The sequence below is a fragment of the Pinus tabuliformis genome, chromosome 7 (assembly GCF_031772625.1).
Source record: "Pinus tabuliformis cultivar Carrire ecotype Pingquan chromosome 7, CPIR1, whole genome shotgun sequence".
Lineage (NCBI taxonomy): Eukaryota > Viridiplantae > Streptophyta > Pinopsida > Pinales > Pinaceae > Pinus > Pinus tabuliformis.
The window spans coordinates 1,536,176,417-1,536,199,325 of record NC_142293.1 but is presented as its reverse complement, the minus strand read 5'-3'; the positions used below and the strand labels follow the sequence as shown (position 1 = coordinate 1,536,199,325).

The following is a 22,909-nucleotide window of genomic DNA, read 5'->3' as shown; positions in this document are numbered from 1 at the left end:
TGTTGGTTTGACACCTGAGTTTGATAGGTTTTGCCACCTTCAGAAAAAAAAAAATAAAAAAATTAGAAAGATTTATTTTACAACTCAATATGAAGGTGATGTGTAAGTATGTTTATTTCTCTTAAAATTAAAACAAATCTCTAAATAAAAACACAATGTCAATTATAATAATAATAAAAAAATATGTTATACATATTTAATTAATTGTCCATATAACCTAATATAATTTTATGTAAAATAATTAGAAGAAAAATAAATATGTGAGAAAGATGTTTAAACTTTATACTTTCTAAAAATATTTTAAAACTTTATGTCAACTTTATATATAGAATTAAAACTTTATGTCAACAAAAAATATTAAAGAAAAATATCAATACGCATGTTAAGTAATCTCTATAATATTTAAAAATACAATTTAAATAATAAATTATACAATTTTTTTTTTGCACTCTAAAATCGCAAAACAAAATGGCATCAAAAATGATTTAATAAAAACAAGAAGAAAAAAGAATGAATGAGAATAGATTTAATAAAAACAAGAAGAAAAAAGAATTCAAATCTGCCCTACATTTCTGGATCAAGAACATTCCCAGAGCTAATTTCATCTCGTCAATGAGAAGTGCTTTGTACCTCAAAACGATATTTTCCTGATACCACACAATGGATTCGGCAATACTCTACTAATTTGTATCTCAAAACCGTATCTTCCATATTCCCCAGGATGGATTCAGCAATACTCTGCAGTTTTCATGAGCTCTGCTGATAGAACAATTCGGCTCACTGAGTCCCATTTCTCTGCAACTTGTCCATTTCATGGCATGGCAGTAAGAGAATCTTCCATATTCCCCAGGATGGATTCAGCAATACTCTGCAGTTTTCATGAGCTCTGCTGATAGAACAAGTCGGCTCACTGAGTCCCATTTCTCTGCAACTTGTCCATTTCATGGCATGGCAGTAAGAGAGACTTCCCTTGCTTTGTTCACTATAATTCTGAGACGAGGCAGTTTTGGGAAATTTCCATTTTTTATTTAAAATTTAATAATAAGTTAATGTAAAATCGAATTATAAGTTAATAATCTATTTAAAATGTTCGAAAAAATACTTGCCTGGAAAAAGAAAAGACTGCAACAAAAATATACGGCCATGGCCTTTATTACTAATATATTTAATACGAGCACTGCAAAACACCACAACAAATCACACGGTACAACACTCGGGAACCGTGGCATACTGCACATGTGTAATAAGAGCAACTACTAGTAGATTCACTTACATATCAGATGCAGATCAGCTTATCCATAGGCGAGGCCAGACACGGCCTTTTCAAGGGTGGGAGGAATTTAAGTTTTTCAGAGGAGGGAGGAATTTAAGTTATAGAGATGGGAAGGCAGGCAAGGTCGGGCCATTGCAACAAGAGGGTATGTTATAGGAGCTGTTAGCCCAAACACTTCGCCCATGCCCAAGTCCTTAGGGTTTTGGCCATCAGGCAGCTTCCACTGGAATCCATGGATGAGATTAGCCAAACCCAAATGAACTACTTTCAGTCCCAGATTATATCCCGGGCACATCCTCCTCCCCGACTCAAATGGCAGGAGCTCGTAATCTCTGCCCTTCAGATCCACCGTGCTCCCTTTGAATCTCTCTGGCCGGAACTCGTCCGGGTTCTCCCATAATTTGCCGTCCCGGCCGATAGTCCACACGTTGACGAACAACTTCGTGTTCGCAGGAATGTCATATCCTGCGATTCTGCAGGGTTGAGTGGAGAGACGGGGGCCGAGCGTGGGAACCACTGGATGGAGCCTCATCGTCTCCTTCACTATCCACTGCAGATAATCCAGTTCACTGATGTCCTTCTCTTCCACCCACCGCTCTCTTCCCACAACTCTGTCCAGCTCTTCCATGGCTCTTTCCAAAGTCTCCGGATTTTTCAGGAGCTCCGACAGGCCCCACTCCACCACCGTCGCAGTGGGTAGTGAAGGAGACGATGAGGCTTCATCCTGTGGCTCCCATCAGGGGTTAAATTTGACGGGTGACCCTACCCGTCAAGGAATTTTTTTATGACGTTTTTATTTTTAAACTGCCCATCATATGACTTTTAAAATTTATTTGTACAAGTTTTCATGATTGTTTTTGTATATCAACACAATCAACATATGCATGTCGAATTGCTACAGATCGTAATTCATGCTTGTGAACAAGCCCCTCTTTATCACAAATTTCTAGAAAGCCAAATTTAGAGGCATCTATAAATTTAGATAAATAACATGTGCGTATACAGGCGTCAAATTTACCTAAAATAACAAAAAAGCTTTGTAATAGGGTCTAGCTTGACACACTGCTCAGCGAATGTCCATGACGACTACACACAAATCACTCCTACCAAATAACCTCCTGCGATGCTTTCATTTCCCCCTTGGAGGCCACCAAAAAGATCAACACCAAACCAGAGCGCGGATATGCATGCCAGGCTCCCTCATCTTCCCACGCCTGCCTTAATCGTTCGCCACCCCAAAACTCCAACGCGATGTTAATCCTCACACAAGTTTCTAACGTGTTGATATTACTCCTCCCATTACATACACTTTGATGAAGTGACCGGAAAGACTGTCCCTCACCTCACTCCACCCGTATTCACAAATAAGGCTCCTCTTCCCTGTCTTACAAATACCTCACCCCATCAAGGATTAACTCAGTGGAATTTAACCACAACCCATACATCTGATTTTGAACTGATGATTTTTTTTCAACATAAAGTTATAAACTTTTTTCTACCTTACACTTTTGATTAATCATCATATAATTTTAATTTACTGATTATCAATATTAAAGAGGAGAAATCAATATAACTTTCAAATAATCTTTCACCTTTTTATCTCAAGAGAGAGTTTTAACCATAAAAAAAACCTAATAACAAATGGCTTCTCAAAAGCTGAACCTAGTCCATACTTCATAAATTAATACTAATTACTAATAACTCTCATGAAAATATGACAAATTCATACTATAATCAAAACCGAAGGCGGCCCGATTTCTTACGTGTCCTATTTTATCCATTCCTATTCATAAAAATCAAAGCAATCATCGATAGAGCACTACCTCAAATCATTTATGTCTAAGTTCCACTCGTCTAAGAAAATGATGTATTTATATAACAGATCCTTAATTGAGTTTTATTCTTGGTGTAAGCTCGTCAAACCTTTTCGCCCTCATTTGTGCAGCGTGCTCAACATGTATTTCGTCTCGAGCTTCCAGAGACCGGAGTTCGGCCTTGTTACCCGAGATTAAATGCCGAAGCGTGTCAGATAGGTTGTCCATGTTAAAATAATCAACATCAGTCACCTGCAGCAACGTAGAAATATCTATGTTCAGATTCTGGTAAAGCAGAAAGGGCATCATAGTGTTCCCGCGAGAATAGAAAAATACCTTGCGAGAAAAGAAAATACCTTACTATGTATGGTATGAAACACTGCATTATCGATGACAGAAGACGTAGCGTTCACAACTTCAAGCCCACATTCTTCCAACACCATTAGAAGATCCGAGTAGACAATCTGATCTTGGAACGCGTTAACGGAGACCTCAACACTGGAATGGGAGAAATTTATTTTCATGGAAGGGATTTCCCCATCTGATCCCTGGAATCGCAGATGTTTCCTGCAAAAATTCTGGTTAGATGAGGATTGAATGCCCACAAAGGGAAATTCTTCTTTTCTAGCTAAACCGGTCTTCATTCTATCTCTTTTTCTTGAGAGATCTTCGATTTTTTGCTGTAGATGACGAATATAATTAACAGCTCCAAGCACTTGGTACGTTTTCCCTGCTCAACAAAATATGGAGCTGCCCATTCATAAAACTGAAGCAAAGGAGATGAAAAAAGTGAAAAAAACCCTAACGAATACTTTGAAGCTGGATGCCTCTAAAGCAGAAAACCCTAGATACCAAGTGAAGAAAACGTACCCGAAGATTTTCTTCTGGAAGCAATGCCCTCAGCCTGGAAAAGAGCGTTTTCATCTCCTTCCGCCTCTGTTTTTCAATCAAACTGTGATTCCACCTTTTATCGGTCGGAGCGGTTTGTGATACTGTATCCCGGTAAGGACCATGAATTGCCAAACCAGAATTGCAGAATGCGCTCATTAAACAAGGATTATCCGAATGGTCCTGATAGTCGACTGGGGTTTCAAATATGCAGCAGCTGATGAAATTGGAGCTTTGGGCATGATGGTTATTATAAGATGGAGGATCTTCGGTCGATTGTAACGGACTAGAACGAGATACACCCTCTGTAACATCGACAGACATGTTTATGCCATCGTTACAGGAGAGGAATATTGCTTGGAACCCAGAATACTCATATTTATGGTTAAAACTCAGATGGATGTTGCAATTTGCAAAGCGTGGGAGTTGTAAAGCTAAGAAATCTTTGCCAGCGATTTACAAGCAGAGTGGGTCCGTGATCTTCTGCAACAAGATCATACGAACTTAGGAACAAGATCTCCAATCCTAATAAACAACTCGGGAACCGCCTACGACTCCCACGACGCCGACGATCGCCTTCGTCCTCTTGAATCCAAGTTCCAGTACCTCGAGGCTCGAACCGGTCCATATTCAATTAAAGTTTTAACTGACTGGTGCCAGGTGGATTATACGGTATAAAAAATATATATCGTAAGGTTAAATATATATATATATATAAATTTAAAACTTTTAATTTTTAAACATGCCCGTCAATATGACGTTTTTAAAAAATAATTAAAACGTATCTTACGGGTAAAAAAGTGAAATACGGGTATACGGGCGTCAAATTTAACCCCTGGCTCCCATCCTCGTCCCTCGTCTCTCCACTCAAGCCTGCAGAATCGCAGGGTACGACATTCCTGCGAACACGAGGTTGTTATAAATTATTCTTATACTTTTAATGATTATTATTATCAAGTATAATGATTATGATTATAATGATTATTATTATCCTTTCCAAATTCTATTATTAGTTTTAATATTTAGTTTGTGAGTAGTTATGAACACTGGATTTTGATAGAGATGATTTTAAAACACACAATAAAAATAATTAATTTATTTTGAAATATTAATTTTATGTTTAAATTTAGATGAGTAGTTATGAATATTAGATTTGACATAGATGATTTTAAAAAACATAATAAAAAATAATTTATTTATTTAAAAGTATTAATTTTGGGTTTAAATTTATATCATTGATAAATTAAAGATTTATGATGGTAAATAATTTTAAAATTAAAATAAATCATAAATATTAAATATGTAAATTAAAAAAAATACTATTCACTTTTTCAATATCACAAACTTACAAGTTTAATTTTTCTTTATATAAAGAGATTTTTAAAATAATAAAAAATTAAAATAACTTTCAAAAGTGCTTTTTAAAAGTATTCAAAATTTGATTTCAAATTATTGATTAACGCAGACACTTGAACCTAATGTGCTTACAGACTTAGAAGTTGGAAAGAAATTCTAAGAATTTGGTATGTGTAATATATATAATAATTTAAATTTTATTATAAAAATAGAAAAAAAGTTATGTAATCTTAAATTTTGTTGGATGGTTTGGTTTTTTTGGGCCTGAGATAAATATAAATTAGATATTTTATTATTTTTATTTTAACTAAATGAATAGTTTTTTTTGAGAAATAAGGATATCATTATTTTTTCATCTTATGTTCATGGATGTTTAGAGTTGTACTTATGTAATATGAGCAATATCATTTTGTTGACGACTTTGGTGTGACCGTCAATTTGGGGTGAAATGCAATCGAATTTGTGAGATTAGTGTCAAACAATGCCCAAGGCTCGACCAGAATGCACTTAGGAACTTGTTATCCCGATATGATATAATGGTTTGCAGGATCCCAAAATATACTTACATTATTTAAAGAAGAGTTTAGCAACAGCTTTTGTTATGATACTCTTATTGCAAGCAAAGAATATGGCCATATTAGAAAATCTATCAACGACCACAAATACATATTCATTGCCATGCTTGGTTGAAGGAAAGACAAACATATAGTCCATGGAGATGGATTCCCAAGATTGGTTAAGAGAAGCCAGAGGAGTGTACATGCCTTGGGCAGGATCTGATATATTTTCCAACATGTTTTCGAAGTTATGGACAATAAAAATACTTCTACAGTACTGCCACTATCTTCTTGACACCAAAATATCATGCAAACTGACTATAGTGGGCCTCCCAAATCAGCTCAACACGCTTGCTTGAAGGAACACAAAGCTGTCCCAAGTGGCATAACAGTCTATCCTAGAGGTGGAAGTCTAGAACTATCTTGCTATCTATCAACATCTGGTATGTGATGACGAATTTTGGATCATTTTTGTATAGCTTCTGCCATCCAGAGGTCTTGTGCCCACGAGAGTTGAGAACAGTGATTAGTGCCATAACTAGGGGTCGATTGAGGCAATCTGCAACGTTATTGGTGTTTCCATTTTTGTATTTAATGTTCAAATGGAATTGTTGCAGTTATGTGGACCATTTCTGATGGTGATCGTTCTACAATTTGCCTTGTGTCTGCATAAACTGAAGAGGGCAGTGATCTGTGTGGATGATTGTCTCCTTTATCACAACATAATGTTTCCATTGTAGGCAAGCATGCATGATGGAATCCATCTCCTTATTGTAGGTGAGGTATTTTCAAATAGTATTAGAGAGTGTCTCACTATGGTAGGCCACCAGATTCCCTTGCTAGGTGAGACTGCACCAACAACATAGTCTTTGGCATGGGGGGTGCCCTTGAGGAGTGCAAAATTAATATTTTCCCTATCAAAAAAATTAAGGATTGAAAAATATATTTTTAGTAGATTTAACCATCTTTTGAGAACACTTGTGTATATCCAGCCTTCAAATATTAGAATGTCAAAGTTAATTTGTACCTTAAATGGGGTGGTGCCTTTGAAGTGACTAATGGATGAAAATTCTTTGCCCACTACTATCCGTCGAAGGCTCTAGGAAAAATTATCTATCATCTCATTCCTTTTCCACTCGAAGGATTTTTTGAGTAGGAATTTGAAAGGGACTGTTTCTTCTTCATATTTCTTTTATTTCTCCACGGGTGACCATTTCGGTTATTGATGTCAGTCTTGCAAGGGCTCAATGAGTTCAAGTCCCAACACCTTATATCTCAGCCTCATTGGGGACATGCACAAAAAATAGAGAAAGAGCATGTTTTGATAGCACTGATCCATATTTATGAAAGAATGAAATGAAATACAAATTTAAATAAAACTTGAAAACACATCGAAACAAAACTTCAATTGATAAATAAAAAAATGCTGAGAACTATTTACATGCATAAAGGAAATAAACTAGCTCGACGATGGTAGCTTCTCTCTAAGGAGAGATTTAACAACTACATGCCTTTTAAATTGTGTTACAATGAGGCTTAGAGGTCCTTTTATCATGGAGAAACAATGAGAAACCACAAACATCCAAAAACCTAACCCAAGGAGATGAAGCATCTAAATGTATGGCCCTCGATGGGGTTAGTTGGAATGTCAACTTCCTAGGGTCGTAACTTTGTAATACGATCTCCATTTGACGCACATGATAATGTGTTAGAAATTTCTATTAGAGGTCAACAATGTTGACTCATATTTTCCCATTTCCCCAAAAATATGTCATTTAAGGCCTCAAAACGGATCTAGAAGTTCATGACTCGAAAACTACTAAAAATAGAAAACTGCCAGGGCAAAAAAAAAAAAAAAAAAGGATGTGTTGAAAAATAGGAAATTGATAGCGAACATTGTTGGGGATCCAAGTGGAATAGGTGGTTGACCACTAATATCCACCTGAATTACAGTAGAAATTGAAAGGGGATTTAAATTGTTGAAAGACAAAATAACTAAACAACCTTTCTTGGTTTTACCATATTTTCATAAACCTTTTCAAGTCAGTTGTGATCCAATTAGAATGGTCATTGACATTGTTCTAATAATCCTATCACTTATTTTAATGAGAAGCTTAATGAGGAAAAACAAAGATATTCCTCTTATTACAAAGAGTTTTATGCCATAATCCAGGCTTTGGCGAAATGGAGACATTAACTCATACCAAGTGAATTTGTTTTACACGCAAACGACAATGACTTACAGTGTATAACTAGATAGGAGAAATTAAATTAGAGGCCTGAAAAGTGGGTGGTGTTTGTGTAGAAATATACCTTTGTTCTTAAACATATCAATGGAAATGTTATTAAAGTTGCAAATGCCTTGAGCATAAGGTGTTTGGTTTTGCAGGAATTCCAAGTGAACACTTTGTGATTTTGGCATCTCAAGGAAATGTACAAAACAAACCCATAATTTCGAGCGGTCTATGAAGTGTATGAGAACCCAATGATGGGATATAAGAGTGCTTGGCTTTAGTATATGATCCATGAGGGATCGTTGCTTGAGAATAGTCAGTTATGCATACTAAATTGTTCCATGAGAGATAATTTAATCAAGGAAAAACACAGTGGAGGGATATTAGGATAGTTTTGGATTAACGAGACTTTCTCTTTGTTACTGTTTTTATTATTGGCCTAGTATTCAAGATGAAGTGGAGAAATTCGTGGAAAAGTGCAGGGTTTTCCAACATGCCAAAGGAATAAGGTAGAACATAGGGTTGTGCCATCCATTACCTATTTTGAGTAGGCCTTGGGATTCTATCAACATGGATTTTCTCCTGGGATTACCTTGGACCCAAAGAGGTAATGATTCTATATTTTTGTTTGTGGATAGATTCTAAAAAATATTTCATTTCATATTATGCACAAAAACCACTAATGCAACCAGAATTGTAAATATTTTTTTCAAAAAAGTTGTAAGATTGCATGGAATGCCAAGAACCATTTTTTCTGGTTGAGATACTAGATTCATAGGCCATTTCTGGAGGAATTTATGGAAAAAAACTAGGCACAAATATAAGCTACAGTTCATCTTAACACCCAAAAATAGATGGGAAAATAGAGGTGGTGAATAGGAGTTTTGGGAACATCCTAAGTTGTTTGACAAGTGAACACCCCAAGCAGTGGGACCAAGTGCTTGCCCAAGATGGATTTTCCTATAATGACTCTCCCAACAAAAGGACCAAAAATAGTCCATTCTAGAAAGTATTTGGGATGCATTCAAGAGGATTTTACGAGTTGAGGAACCTGGGAAAGAAAGAAATCAAGAATTCTAAAGGTTAAACATTTGTAAAAGTATGCAAGAAAAAGTTACACGATGGCTGCAAGAAACCAACAACAATTACAAATAGAAAGCAAATGAAAGAAGGGTACAATTGGATTTTGAGGTGGGTGATTTGGTAATGGCTCATGTTAGAAAAGAAAGGTTTCCTAGAGGGACCTACAATAAATTGAAACTTAAAAAAATTGGCCCATTTAGAATCCTACGAAAGTTTTCCTCCAATGCTTTTGAACTAGAGATTCCATAGGATGTTGGGATTTCATCGATTTTTAATGTAGCAGATCTATATCCCTTTAAGGAGACAACTAATGTACTTACAAAAGATGAAGACCAAACTACTACAAAGAACAACTCAGAAGGAAATTGAAGCAGTGTTGGAAAAGAAGATGACCAAAAAGATCATAGGGAAAGAATATTTTGAATACTTGGTCACATAGAAAACTCAGCCAATAGAAAATACTAGTTGGATGACAACAACATAGATTTGCAAGTATGCGCGAGCAATTCCATTTCTTTTGTAATCCATGTAAGCCATGATATTAGTTAAAAAAGTCTATGTTGTTGGGCACTTATGCTAGTTAACTTCAGAGGACGAGTGTAAATATTTAGATTAATACCATGGTGTTTACCTTCTAGAAGAAGAATAAGAAAAGGAATAGTTGTAAGACAAATGCAAATGCAAATTCTGTTAGTTACATCGCATTTTCGTGTGTTGAGATATTTTGCTTAGGCCGGGATAGGGAGAAATGGGGCCTTTTGTATTGTTTTTAGATGGGACACAAATAGACAAAGTTTGGTTGCATGTGTATGTTAAATAAGCCAAACATTCCTCATCATGTTTACTTGGAACTGAGAACACATTTTTCTTAGTAGTTTTTCTCCTTCAATTTGAACAACAATCAGAGATCTGGGAATGTTTGGCTTATTTAACATACTCTGAATTTTTGGCTGAAAAACATGTGCTTTCAAAGGGGGAGGAATTACTACTGGATTTTCTCTCAACTTTTCTTCTACAAATTTTTCTGGATCCTTGATTTTTTTCTGCTTAGCCTGGTTCCTGAATTGCTTCATCAAGGATTGTTCTATTATATTTGCAGAAGGATAATACCATTCATAGAATGATATCCATTGATTTTCTGCCTTCATCCATTCTTTCCAATTTTCAACATTCTGTCTGTTGAAGGCAGGACGATCATTCTTTGGAAGAAGCATTACTTCTTCAAAATACAAATGTTCTTTTTCATGTGTAAACATATCCCAATTGAACATTTTCTTTTTCCATTGATCATCAGGATCATATGGACTGATTCCTTTAAAAATCTTTAAAAAGGCAATTATCTCTAAATCAGAAGGAATTTCTACATGTCTTGGAATCTTATCAATGGGATTTCTTCTGTATTCAGGAATAGGTGAAGAATCAACATATCCTAAACCATAGGTAGAAGAATTGGATACAGTATGTACAAGTAGCTCTTCTTGCGGATTAAAAAATACAACCTTTTTGTAATTTTCTTCAGAAGAGTCGGATGGAGGAGTAAATCTGATCATGTTTATCCTATGACGGTCTGATGACTCCCCATGTGGAGTTGGTGGTTCTGAAGAAAATTGACAGAAAGTCTTGGAGCAGTGCGGATGGTCACAGACTGAACTAAAAGGCTGAGATGAGCTTGGCTGTGAAAACATTCTTCTGATAGAATCATATACTGCTTGGTCTATTACAAACTGTGGAGGTGCAGGAGACTGACCAGGATGTAACTGACTGATTGTAGTAGGAATTGCGGATTTGCTAGCTCTTATTTATAAGCTGGAAGGGAACAAACATTCATGAGTGCGCTATGTACAGACTGATGACTCAAAAACATAAGTACTCAGACAGATCTGGATAGATCACCGAAAGCAAGATTCGGGCATAGGAAAATATCGTCCTATGTTATCTCGTCCCTACTCTTTATCAGAGAGCCCGAGGCATGTGGGGACCGAATCTTGAGTACAAACAGTATTTACACAGAGGAAATTCATAAGTGAACCCTTGAAAGGCTGAAATGACATACCGAATCTCTAGTACAAACAGTATTTACACAGAGGAAATTCATGAGTGAACATTCAACCAAACTTTGTCTATTTGTGTCCCATCTAAAAACAATAAGCCAAACATTCCCAGATCTCTGATTGCTGTTCAAATTGAAGGAGAAAAACTACTAAGAAAAATTTGTTCTGAGTTCCAAGTAAACATGATGAGGACTGGGACCCCAAATAAGCACAAGAGGGAACTCCTTGATGGAAATCTTTTAGAAACAGACACAGAGTTTCCCCCTTGGAAAAATTTTGTGATTAGAAGCCAAGATGGGAAGTTGTATAAATTACTTCCATCTCATGTTGATGATCCAAACTTAGTAGCAAGAGATGTTGTTGCTGCTACAAATTGGACAAACTTAGCTCTATCCAGTCTGGGGAAATTTGTCAGTTCTAAGTTTGAAAACATTGAAACTGCTAATTCTGAAATGAAGATCATGCTTGAAAGTATTTTGAGAAAACAAGACTATAATACAGTCTGCTTGAATAACAGTGTTACTACTTTGGCAGAAAATGATAAGGCTCTTGCTAAGAGTCTTGACAGATTATCTTTACAAACAGGACAGATAGATAGGAAAACCCATGATGCTACCAATGCTCATGGAAAGGAGATTGTAAAGATCAGTAATTCCCTGGATATTGTAAAAAAACAAGTCTGGGAAGTAACTCAAGGGATAGAATCCTTGAAGAAGAAGCCTAAGGTTGAAGCCTATAAATCTGCAACTATATTTTCAGAACCTAAGACTTTTGTCCCATATTCTATTACTCCTTCTGTGGAAAGCCTTATTAGAACACCCAACTCTATAACCTTTCCACCACCTACTTCTTCGCATCCATATTCTCTGTTTGCAAATCCCAATTTCTTTAATCCACATCCTGTCATAAAACATTCCAAAGAAACTAGTGAATCCAGCAAACCAGAATCTTCTAATCTTATGACTGGAGATTCCTACACTAGAGAAGAAGAAGAGAGTTTTGATACAATTTTTCACAAAACAGAAACATCCTTTGGTGATATGACTCTTCACAAGATAGAAGCAGAACCACAGATTGAAGAGCTTGAAACCTGTATCAATAACTTATCTTTGACAGATCAAGAACAGGACCTACCTGATAATGAAAATCAAGTTAATGCTACATCATCCAGGTCAAGATGGGAGACTACTTGGAACCCTGCTCCTGATAGAAGAGATCTTATGAAATCTGAATACCATAAGGATTGGTCTGCAAATGCTACTTACTCATGGAATATTGATAATTGCACAGAGGCTGAAATCATGTCTGTTTTACATTCCATGCTTGTATGTTATAGGACTTATCTTGCAAATGACATAGGACCTATCAATGCTACAAGGAGAATAATAGGAGGATTTGAAGGAACATTAGATTCTTGGCTAAAAGCTGAGACAGTAAAAGATCCCCATCTCCTTGCAGGATGGGAACAAGCAGTTGTTGAAAATGGAGATGGATCTACTCACATAGATCCTGTCACGAGTTTGACTGTCAACAATATGATAGGAAAACTTCTTTATGCTATTACTGTTAATTTCATTGGTTTTCCCCAGATAACCAATGATATTACAACTATTACTCTGTTGGCCATGAAATTGCATAATATACAACACTTTGATGAATACTTTAATGAATTCCTTCACAGATTGCATACATTGACTCCAGATCTCATTCTTGAGCCAAAATGGAAGGAAATTTTTGTTGCATCTCTTCCCCAATGGGTCTCTTCAGCTATTGTCAATAAACTACCAGGAAAGATTAGGGACTATAAATTTGGCATAATCAGACAAGCAGTAAAAGCAATCATTGTTGAATTATGTTCACAAATGAAGATTGCAAGAGCTGCCACAAATCCTAAAAAGCCACATGGATATCAACAGCTTTGCAAACAATGGCATCTTGGTAAAGCTGGAAATTCTGAGGGGCATAAGAGGAGAAAAAGACATTTCAAGAAAAATTCCCAGATCTCCCAAGATAAGCCAAAAAGAAAACATTACAAAGCAAAACCTTACAAGCATACAAAGATGTTTTCTAAGGACAGAGAAATAATTTGCTACAACTGTAACAAAAAAGGTCACACAGCTCCAAATTGTCCAAATAAAAAGAAAGACTCTTCTAAAAAGAAAGTCCAATATAGAAATAAGAAAGGAAAGATAAATTCATTTGATCTTCCTAGTAGCTGTGATGAATTGGTATCTTCTGATTCAGGATCTGAAAATGAATTTAATTTTGTTGATTCAGAAGAATCATCTGATGAAGAATTCTGTAATGATCCCCAGAAAATTTGCTTCTGAAATAACAAGCCTCACTGCTCAATTCAAAGAATGTTGTTCAGATGATCCAAATGCTTTTTGGCATATTAAGAAACAAGAAGTAGAACTTCCTCTCAAAAAAGATTTTAGTGGAAAATTAAGGAGATCCAAAGCAGTGGCGATGAATGAAGAACAGATGAAGCTCTGTAAAGAAGAAATAAAGGATCTTCTAAAGAAAGGGCTTATGAGGAAAAGTAAAAGCCCCATAGCATATTTTGCATTCTATGTAAATAAGCATGCTGAAATTGCCAGAGGTAAACCAAGGCTAGTTGTGAACTATAAACCTCTAAATAATATTCTTGATTATGATGCATATCCTTTGCCAAAGCCATCTTCCATACTTGCTCAGATATCAAAGTCCAAGATATTTTCCAAGTTTGATCTCAAATCTGGTTTCTGGCAAGTAGGAATTAAAGAAGATGATAAATGGAAGACAGCATTCTCTGTACCAAAAGGGCATTATGAGTGGAATATCATGCCATTTGGCCTGATTAATGCTCCTTCAGCCTTTCAGAGAATAATGGATGAAACTTTCGAAGGAATGGAAAGTTTCTTGAAGAAATATATTGATGATTTACTGATTCATTCTGATAATATTACTGACCATATCAAACATTTGAAAATATTTCTTCGCAGGGTCAAAGAGATGGGAATAGTATTATCAGAATCCAAGATGAAATTGTTTCGGCCAATAATAGATTTCTTGGGTTACAATATACAGTATGGATCATATACTGTAATCCAAAGAAGTCTGAATTTCATTGATCATTTCCCTGATGAGATTAAAGATAAAACACAACTACAAAGGTTTTTGGGAAGTCTGAATTATATTTCTAAATTTCTGAAGCATTGTGCACAAGAAATAAAATTGCTGAATAAAAGGCTTCAGAAGGATCCTATGCCATGGAATAATGATTGCACCCAGGCAGTCAGAACAATAAAAGAAAAAGTCAGAAAAATCCAGCCTCTCTCTCCTATTAGAGAAGAATGGGAGAAAATAATCATGACAGATGCCAGTTATGAAGGATGGGGAGCAGTACTATGCCAGAAGAATCCTAGCAGCAAAAATGAGATTGAAATATGTCAGTATGCATCAGGTTTGTGGGCCAAGAACCAATTAAATTGGTCTAGCTTAAAAAAAGAACTTAGAGCAGTCTGTTTAGGGATAGAAAAATTCAGAGATTTTGTTATCTATACCAGATTCACCATTAAAACAGATTGCCAAGCATTGAAATATGCTATTCATAAATGTGATTTTGAAGATGCTGCTATAGTAAGATGGATCATGCACCTCAGCCAGTATAATTTTGATATTGAATTTGTCAAAGGAGATAAGAACAGCTTTGCAGATATGCTAAGCAGAGAATTTTTATCTGAACATTCAATAATGAGTTTGCAATGTAATTTCATCAGAAGACATGAAAATACTGTGGAAATTGAGACCTCTTCTGGATGGATTTCATATAATCTAGACACACTCCTTCTAGATCATGATGAAGATTGGCGGCCAATAAAAGAAGTCAGGTACAGGACAGGGATTGATTTTCTTTGGACAGATCCTCACCAAGATGAAGCAAATGATGAAGCTCTTGAAGCTTTAGATTATTTAAGACAAATTGGGAGCATTGCTTATGTGATTGAAAGAGATCATGAAGATGATAACAGAATCACCAGTTGCCATATAACATTCAGAAGATTTGATAATCATCTTCACAGAGATAATTATGATTCAAACAGGAAATAATTTCTCATTCATATTCTTTCGGTTTTGTCCTGATGATGGACCCCCTTTGGGGTTTGAAACGTTGGCAGAATGAACAAGAAACTGTGGATAATCCGGGTAATGAAGCTACAAGTAACCTCCACAGAAGCCTAAAATCTAACAAAACAAGAAGCTTTTTACACAGCAATGAATATGCAAAATTATTCTACTAATATGTTTTATTCTTTGCAGTTTTCATTTTTGTTTGAAGATACTCCAGTCGAAGACATGGAAGAAGATGATCCTATACCAGATTGGTTCATGGATTGGTGGGAGAAATATGGCTTATCCCCATTACTCATGAAACCATACTCCATGGGCATGATGAAAATACCAAACTTCAGTCCTAATAGCACGTTGATGGTTTTAGTGCTGGATAAATCAATAAGAGATTTGGTAAATATTAGTAGTACAGATTTCCTGAATGGTGTCAGAAGATGTGGCCACGTGAGATGGTTTGTAGTGAATCATTATAAGTGCAGAAGAATAAACCCAAGTACCGGTTACGAAGATTTTCATCGACAAGCAGATCCTGAACTAAATCCTTTCCTGAATCCTAATGAATTAGATCCTCATGATAATTCAACTTGGGAAACTGAAAAGGAAGTATGGGTACAATATTATTCCAATTACTTAATTGAAAGATGGAATTATCAGTACTATACTTACCCGCAGATTGATTACTATACCTTTGATTGACGTCTTTTCAGCCGACTATGGTGCTGGACGAGCTTTCGTGGATTCCCTCGCTCTGGAATCTCCACTTTGTACAATCCTGAGATTTGTAAATCTCAATCTTTATGTCATCTCAGTCTTTCGAGGGTTCACTCATGAATTTCCTCTGTGTAAATACTGTTTGTACTAGAGATTCGGTATGTCATTTCAACCTTTCGAGGGTTCACTTATGAATTTCCTCTGTGTAAATACTGTTTGTACTCAAGATTCGGTCCCCACATGCCTCGGGCTCTCTGATAAAGAGTAGGGACGAGATAACATAGGACGATATTGTCCTATGCCCGAATCTTGCTTTCGGTGATCTATCCAGATCTGTCTGAGTACTTATGCTTTTGAGTCATCAGTCTGTACATAGCGCACTCATGAATGTTTGTTCCCTTCCAGCTTATAAATAAGAGCTAGCTGAGAAGTAAGACTCATTCGAGTCGGGAGAGAGTCTGAGTTTAGAGTCATAAACTTTTCCTGCTCTGCATCTGCGGACATTAGTGTCTGATCTGCTTGCATCACGAAAGGTTTTAGTAAGTCCTAGAGTCTGGTTTGGAAGCCTGCGCATCAGTGTGCTCGGCACTGGTGAGAACCTAAAGTGGCTGAACCATTAGGGAAGTCTGAGAATTTGTCTGTAATCTCTGAGGCAGAGTCTGTCTATTGCCAGGTAGCCTCTGGTGACACTTGTTCCTTGGGAATGGTATAAAGTCCGGTAAACGCGTAGACAGTCAATCTCTGTAAGGAGATTTCTCATATGTAATATCTGCATCCGTATAATAAAATTTCCAGTTCAAAATTCCGCAATCTTGTAGTGTTCATTTACTTGTAAGAGATGGTATCAGAGCCAAGTATTGTTTGAGTTGATATTTTGCTGTGAGATATTGTTTGAGTGAAAAAAAAAAAATTCGCTTAAGTCCTGAATAGCGTTCGAGCTCATTGTTGCCGGTGTTGGCGTTGGAGAGCGTTGAAGACGTTGGACGAGAATTTGCCGCAATTTCTCCTTCAGAAGAAGACCGCAATTCTTCTCATCATTTTCTGCAAGACTTTTATCTATTCTAAAATGGATGCTCCTAGACATTCTTCAGCTGAATCTTTTGACTCTATTTTTGGATCTAAGCACTTTAGAACTATGAAAGATGAAGAAAAATCAAAATCTGCATTAGAAGGGTTATGTAGATCTGAATCTACTTCTGGTAATTCTGCTATCATAGAACAGGAAGAAACAGATCCTTCTGTTAACTGGAAACTTCCGCCAGTTTCTCCGCATGATGTATACAGAAATTTATCCTCTTTTAACTTTCGTGCCCTTAGTCAGATCAAAATCAAAGAAAAATCCATCAAAGCAGATTTAACTTTGAATGCTATGTTAACTATATCTCTCCTCGAAGCCAAACATTTCAAATCAGCGCTCAAAGCTGGTTACCAGTATGTCCATCTAGGGATGGTAAGGATAGGACTGAATGCATTACATAGAAAAGGACAAAAAGCTTATGTGTTCTCAGCCCTATTTGATAATCGATGGACCACATTCACACAGGCTATGATAGGTGGCATTGAAACAAGTCTTGCTGAAGGCCCAGTACAGTATGATGTTTTTCCAGATTTCTCTGTTGCACTTGACGACCCAAATGTCCTGCAATGCCTAACCTTAGGTATCCAGACTGCTGGGTATGAAAATTTCAAAAGAAAATCAAAAAATTTAGCCATTTTTTATATTACCTGTGTTAGGTTGTATAATACAACAATCCCTGCTGTTTTGCATACCCCTGATAAAGATGAAGGCCGAGTCACTCTTATCCAGTATGATTCATCTTGTAATCCAGTAGCACCAGTCTATGTCTCCAGAAATGATTTATGTCCACCTGATGATTGGGTAACCAATTGGGGAAAACCCACGAAGAAACCTGTTGCTACTGCACAATCAATAATAACAGAGATAGATGGAAAGGTTACCACACGATTTCCCAGAGTTAACACATTTCAGAATGAAGGACCCTCTACTTCTGTCTCTGCAATTCCTACTACAATCAGTCAGTTACATCCTGGTCAGTCTCCTGCACCTCCACAGTTTGTAATAGACCAAGCAGTATATGATTCTATCAGAAGAATGTTTTCATAGCCAAGCTCATCTCAACCTTTTAGTTCAGTCCGTGACCATCCGCACTGCTCCAAGACTTTCTGTCAATTTTCTTCAGAACCACCAACTCCACATGGGGAGTCATCAGACCGTCATAGGATAAACATGATCAGATTTACTCCTCCATCTGACTCTTCTGAAGAAAATTACAAAAAGGTTGTATTTTTTAATCCGCATGAAGAGCTACTTGTACATACTGTATCCAGTTCTTCTACCTATGGTTTAGGTTATGTTGATTCTTCACCTATTCCTGAATACAGAAGAAATCCCATTGATAAGATTCCAAGACATGTAGAAATTCCTTCTGATTCAGAGATAATTGCCTTTTTAAAGATTTTTAAAGGAATCAGTCCATATGATCCTGATGATCAATGGAAAAAGAAAATGTTCAATTGGGATATGTTTACACATGAAAAAGAACATTTGTATTTTGAAGAAGTAATGCTTCTTCCAAAGAATGATCGTCCTGCCTTCAACAAACAGAATGTTGAAAATTGGAAAGAATGGATGAAGGCAGAAAATCAATGGATATCATTCTATGAATAGTATTATCCTTCTGCAAATATAATAGAACAATCCTTGATGAAGCAATTCAGGAACCAGGCTAAGCAGAAAAAAATCAAGGATCCAGAAAAATTTGTAGAAGAAAAGTTGAGAGAAAATCCAGTAGTAATTCCTCCTCCTTTGAAAGCACATGTTTTTCAGCCAAAAATTCAGAGTATGTTAAATAAGACAAACATTCCCAGATCTCTGATTGCTGTTCAAATTGAAGGAGAAAAACTACTAAGAAAAATTTGTTCTCAGTTCCAAGTAAACATGATGAGGACTGGGACCCCAAATAAGCACAAGTGGGAACTCCTTGATGGAAATCTTTTAGAAACAGACACAGAGTTTCCCCCTTGGAAAACTTTTGTGATTAGAAGCCAAGATGGGAAGTTGTATAAATTACTTCCATCTCATGTTGATGATCCAAACTTAGTAGCAAGAGATGCTGTTGCTGCTACAAATTGGACAAACTTAGCTCTATCCAGTCTGGAGAAATTTGTCAGTTCTAAGTTTGAAAACATTGAAACTGCTAATTCTGAAATGAAGATCATGCTTGAAAGTATTTTGAGAAAACAAGACTATAATACAGTCTGCTTGAATAACAGTGTTACTACTTTGGCAGAAAATGATAAGGCTCTTGCTAAGAGTCTTGACAGATTATCTTTACAAACAGGACAGATAGATAAGAAAACCCATGATGCTACCACTGCTCATGGAAAGGAGATTGTAAAGATCAGTAATTCCCTGGATATTGTAAAAAAACAAGTCTGGGAAGTAACTCAAGGGATAGAATCCTTGAAGAAGAAGCCTAAGGTTGAAACCTATAAATCTGCAACTATATTTTCAGAACCTAAGACTTCTGTCCCATATTCTATTACTCCTTCTGTGGAAAGCCTTATTAGAACACCCAACTCTATAACCTTTCCACCACCTACTTCTTCTCATCCATATTCTCTGTTTGCAAATCCCAGTTTCTTTAGTCCACATCCTGTCATAAAACATTCCAAAGAAACTAGTGAATCCAGCAAACCAGAATCTTCTAATCTTATGACTAAAGATTCCTACACTAGAGAAGAAGAAGAGAGTTTTGATACAAGTTTTCACAAAACAGAAACATCCTTTGGTGATATGACTCTTCACAAGATAGAAGCAGAACCACAGATTGAAGAGCTTGAAACCTGTATCAATAACTTATCTTTGACAGATCAAGAACAGGACCTACCTGATAAAGAAAATCAAGTTAATGCTACATCATCCAGGTCAAGATGGGAGACTACTTGGAACCCTGCTCCTGATAGAAGAGATCTTATGAAATCTGAATACCATAAGGATTGGTCTGCAAATGCTACTTACTCATGGAATATTGATAATTGCACAGAGGCTGAAATCATGTCTGTTTTACATTCCATGCTTGTATGTTATAGGACTTATCTTGCAGATGACATAGGACCTATCAATGCTACAAGGAGAATAATAGGAGGATTTGAAGGAACATTAGATTCTTGGCTAAAAGCTGAGACAGTAAAAGATCCCCATCTCCTTGCAGGATGGGAACAAGCAGTTGTTGAAAATGGAGATGGATCTACTCACATAGATCCTGTCACGAGTTTGCCTGTCAACAATATGATATGAAAACTTCTTTATGCTATTACTGTTAATTTCATTGGTTTTCCCCAGATAACCAATGATATTACAACTATTACTCTGTTGGCCATGAAATTGCATAATATGCAACACTTTGATGAATACTTTAATGAATTCCTTCACAGATTGCATACATTGACTCCAGATCTCATTCTTGAGCCAAAATGGAAGGAAATTTTTGTTGCATCTCTTCCCTAATGGGTCTCTTCAGCTATTGTCAATAAACTACCAGGAAAGATTGGGGACTATAAATTTGGCATAATCAGACAAGCAGTAAAAGCAATCATTGTTGAATTATGTTCACAAATGAAGATTGCAAGAGCTGCCACAAATCCTAAAAAGCCACATGGATATCAACAGCTTTGAAAACAATGGCATCTTGGTAAAGCTGGAAATTCTGAGGGGCATAAGAGGAGAAAAAGACATTTCAAGAAGAATTCCCAGATCTCCCAAGATAAGCCAAAAAGAAAACATTACAAAGCAAAACCTTACAAGCATACAAAGATGTTTTCTAAGGACAGAGAAATAATTTGCTACAACTGTAACAAAAAAGGTCACACAGCTCCAAATTGTCCAAATAAAAAGAAAGACTCTTCTAAAAAGAAAGTCCAGTATAGAAATAAGAAAGGAAAGATAAATTCATTTGATCTTCCTAGTAGCTGTGATGAATTGGTATCTTCTGATTCAGGATCTGAAAATGAATTTAATTTTGTTGATTCAGAAGAATCATCTGATGAAGAATTCTGTAATGATCCCCATTGTACAGAATGTAAATACTGTGATTGTGATGATCCTAATATTTGTACATGCAATGCAGTCAGAATGATGAATACTGATTATGATGAAGTCAGTAAGAATATTTTTGCACAAATGATTGCTGCTACAGATCCCCAAATGAAAGAAATGTTCAGATCTTTGGTGACAGAACATTTGAAGAAATCACCCTCTACTCCAAAGAACTCTCCAAATAAAGGGTATGTGCCTCCTGCTACTCTTTTCTCTGTTGAAGCCTCAACCAGACAATTTAAGAATGAAGATTTTGGAGAAGACTTGCCACAGACTTTACCTGCAGTGCATCAGGCAATAAAAGAATTGAGAAAAACAATAAAAGAGAATAGAAGATTGTGTGTTGAAAGGCACAATGAGTTAAGCCTAAAGATGTTAAATGCACAAGCTCCTTTTGCTTCTTCATCACAAGATCCTATTTTAGGGAAGACAGAAAACTGGACCTACCATACAGGGCCAGTTCAACAGCAGTATAACAAAGAAGAAGAAGAAGAAGAAGAGACAGCAAGAACAGATTTTGGATGCAATAGCATAAATAGAGATGTCATGTATTGTGTCAAAATGAAGGTAAAGATTGGACATCAGTATGAGTTTTGGAAAGTTCTTATGGATACTGGTTCCAGGTTAAATATTGTAAGTGATACAGTGGTTGGCCTGCATCATAGAAGACCAACAACATGTCCAAGGGTAATCACTGCAAGTGGTGACATCCCCACAAAGCATGAAGTAGAAATTGATGTTCTGCTTATAGAAAAAATTGGAGTTCATTAGTTTGTCCTGTTGTTCCAGGATTGGATTGTGCAATGTATCTCAGGACACCATTTTTCCAGAACTTCAACATACATGGAGCAAAGTTTGATACAAAAACTCAGAGGTACGGATATTTTGTCAACTTTGATAATAAAGAAGTCTTTTTCCCATTCATTAATTCTAATTCTCCAATCAGGATTAAGAGAATAGAAAGAATGGAAAATCTCTTGGCAAAAATGGAAGTAAAAAGAGAAGTATTAAAAACAGAAGAACATTTGGATAATGGAAAATTTTCTTCTGAAATAACAAGCCTCACTGCTCAATTCAAAGAATGTTGTTCAGATGATCCAAATGCTTTTTGGCATATTAAGAAACAAGAAGTAGAACTTCCTCTCAAAAAAGATTTTAGTGGAAAATTAAGGAGATCCAAAGCAGTGGCGATGAATGAAGAACAGATGAAGCTCTGTAAAGAAGAAATAAAGGATCTTCTAAAGAAAGGGCTTATCAGGAAAAGTAAAAGCCCCATAGCATGTTTTGCATTTTATGTAAATAAGCATGCTGAAATTGCCAGAGGTAAACCAAGGCTAGTTGTGAACTATAAACCTCTGAATAATATTCTTGATTATGATGCATATCCTTTGCCAAATCCATCTTCCATACTTGCTCAGATATCAAATTCCAAGATATTTTCCAAGTTTGATCTCAAATCTGGTTTCTGGCAAGTAGGAATTAAAGAAGATGATAAATGGAAGACAGCATTCTCTGTACTAGAAGGGCATTATGAGTGGAATATCATGCCATTTGGCCTGATTAATGCTCCTTCAGCCTTTCAGAGAATAATGGATGAAACTTTCGAAGGAATGGAAAGTTTCTTGAAGAAATATATTGATGATTTACTGATTCATTCTGATAATATTACTGACCATATCAAACATTTGAAAATCTTTCTTTGCAGGGTCA

At 36.2% G+C, this 22,909-nt stretch overlaps 2 protein-coding genes across 3 annotated transcripts in view; both read right to left on the bottom strand.

Annotated features, from left to right (window-relative positions):
- Positions 1-22,909, bottom strand: part of LOC149253721 (trimethyltridecatetraene synthase-like) — a 68,379-nt gene that overhangs the window by 11,042 nt on the left and 34,428 nt on the right. Inside the window, exon 3 of the mRNA XM_089456905.1 lies at positions 1,441-1,837. Coding sequence (XP_089313031.1) covers positions 1,441-1,837 — 397 coding nt within the window. The remainder of the gene's footprint in view (positions 1-1,440; positions 1,838-22,909) is intronic.
- On the bottom strand, positions 3,463-4,475 carry LOC149253722 (uncharacterized). Of its 2 annotated transcripts, none has more exons than XM_089460001.1 (2): positions 3,958-4,475; positions 3,463-3,817 (listed from the first exon to the last, which is right to left on the bottom strand). In XM_089460001.1, the coding sequence occupies exons 1-2, from the start codon at positions 4,297-4,299 to the stop codon at positions 3,728-3,730; spliced, it is 432 nt and encodes a 143-aa protein (XP_089316127.1). In that variant the 5' UTR covers positions 4,300-4,475; the 3' UTR covers positions 3,463-3,727. The 2 variants fall into 2 exon arrangements, with proteins under 2 accessions (XP_089316127.1, XP_089316128.1); XM_089460002.1 differs by having other exon boundaries at positions 3,463-3,654.

What these genes read in the sequence shown, in the direction of transcription:
- LOC149253722 (XM_089460001.1), bottom strand. Translation starts at nt 4,299, where the DNA reads ATGTCTGTCGATGTTACAGAGGGTGTATCTCGTTCTAGTCCGTTACAA. An exon ending in TTCCAGAAGAAAATCTTCGG is followed by an intron (nt 3,818 to 3,957) that starts GTACGTTTTCTT and finishes TTTGTTGAGCAG; the next exon opens with GGAAAACGTACCAAGTGCTT.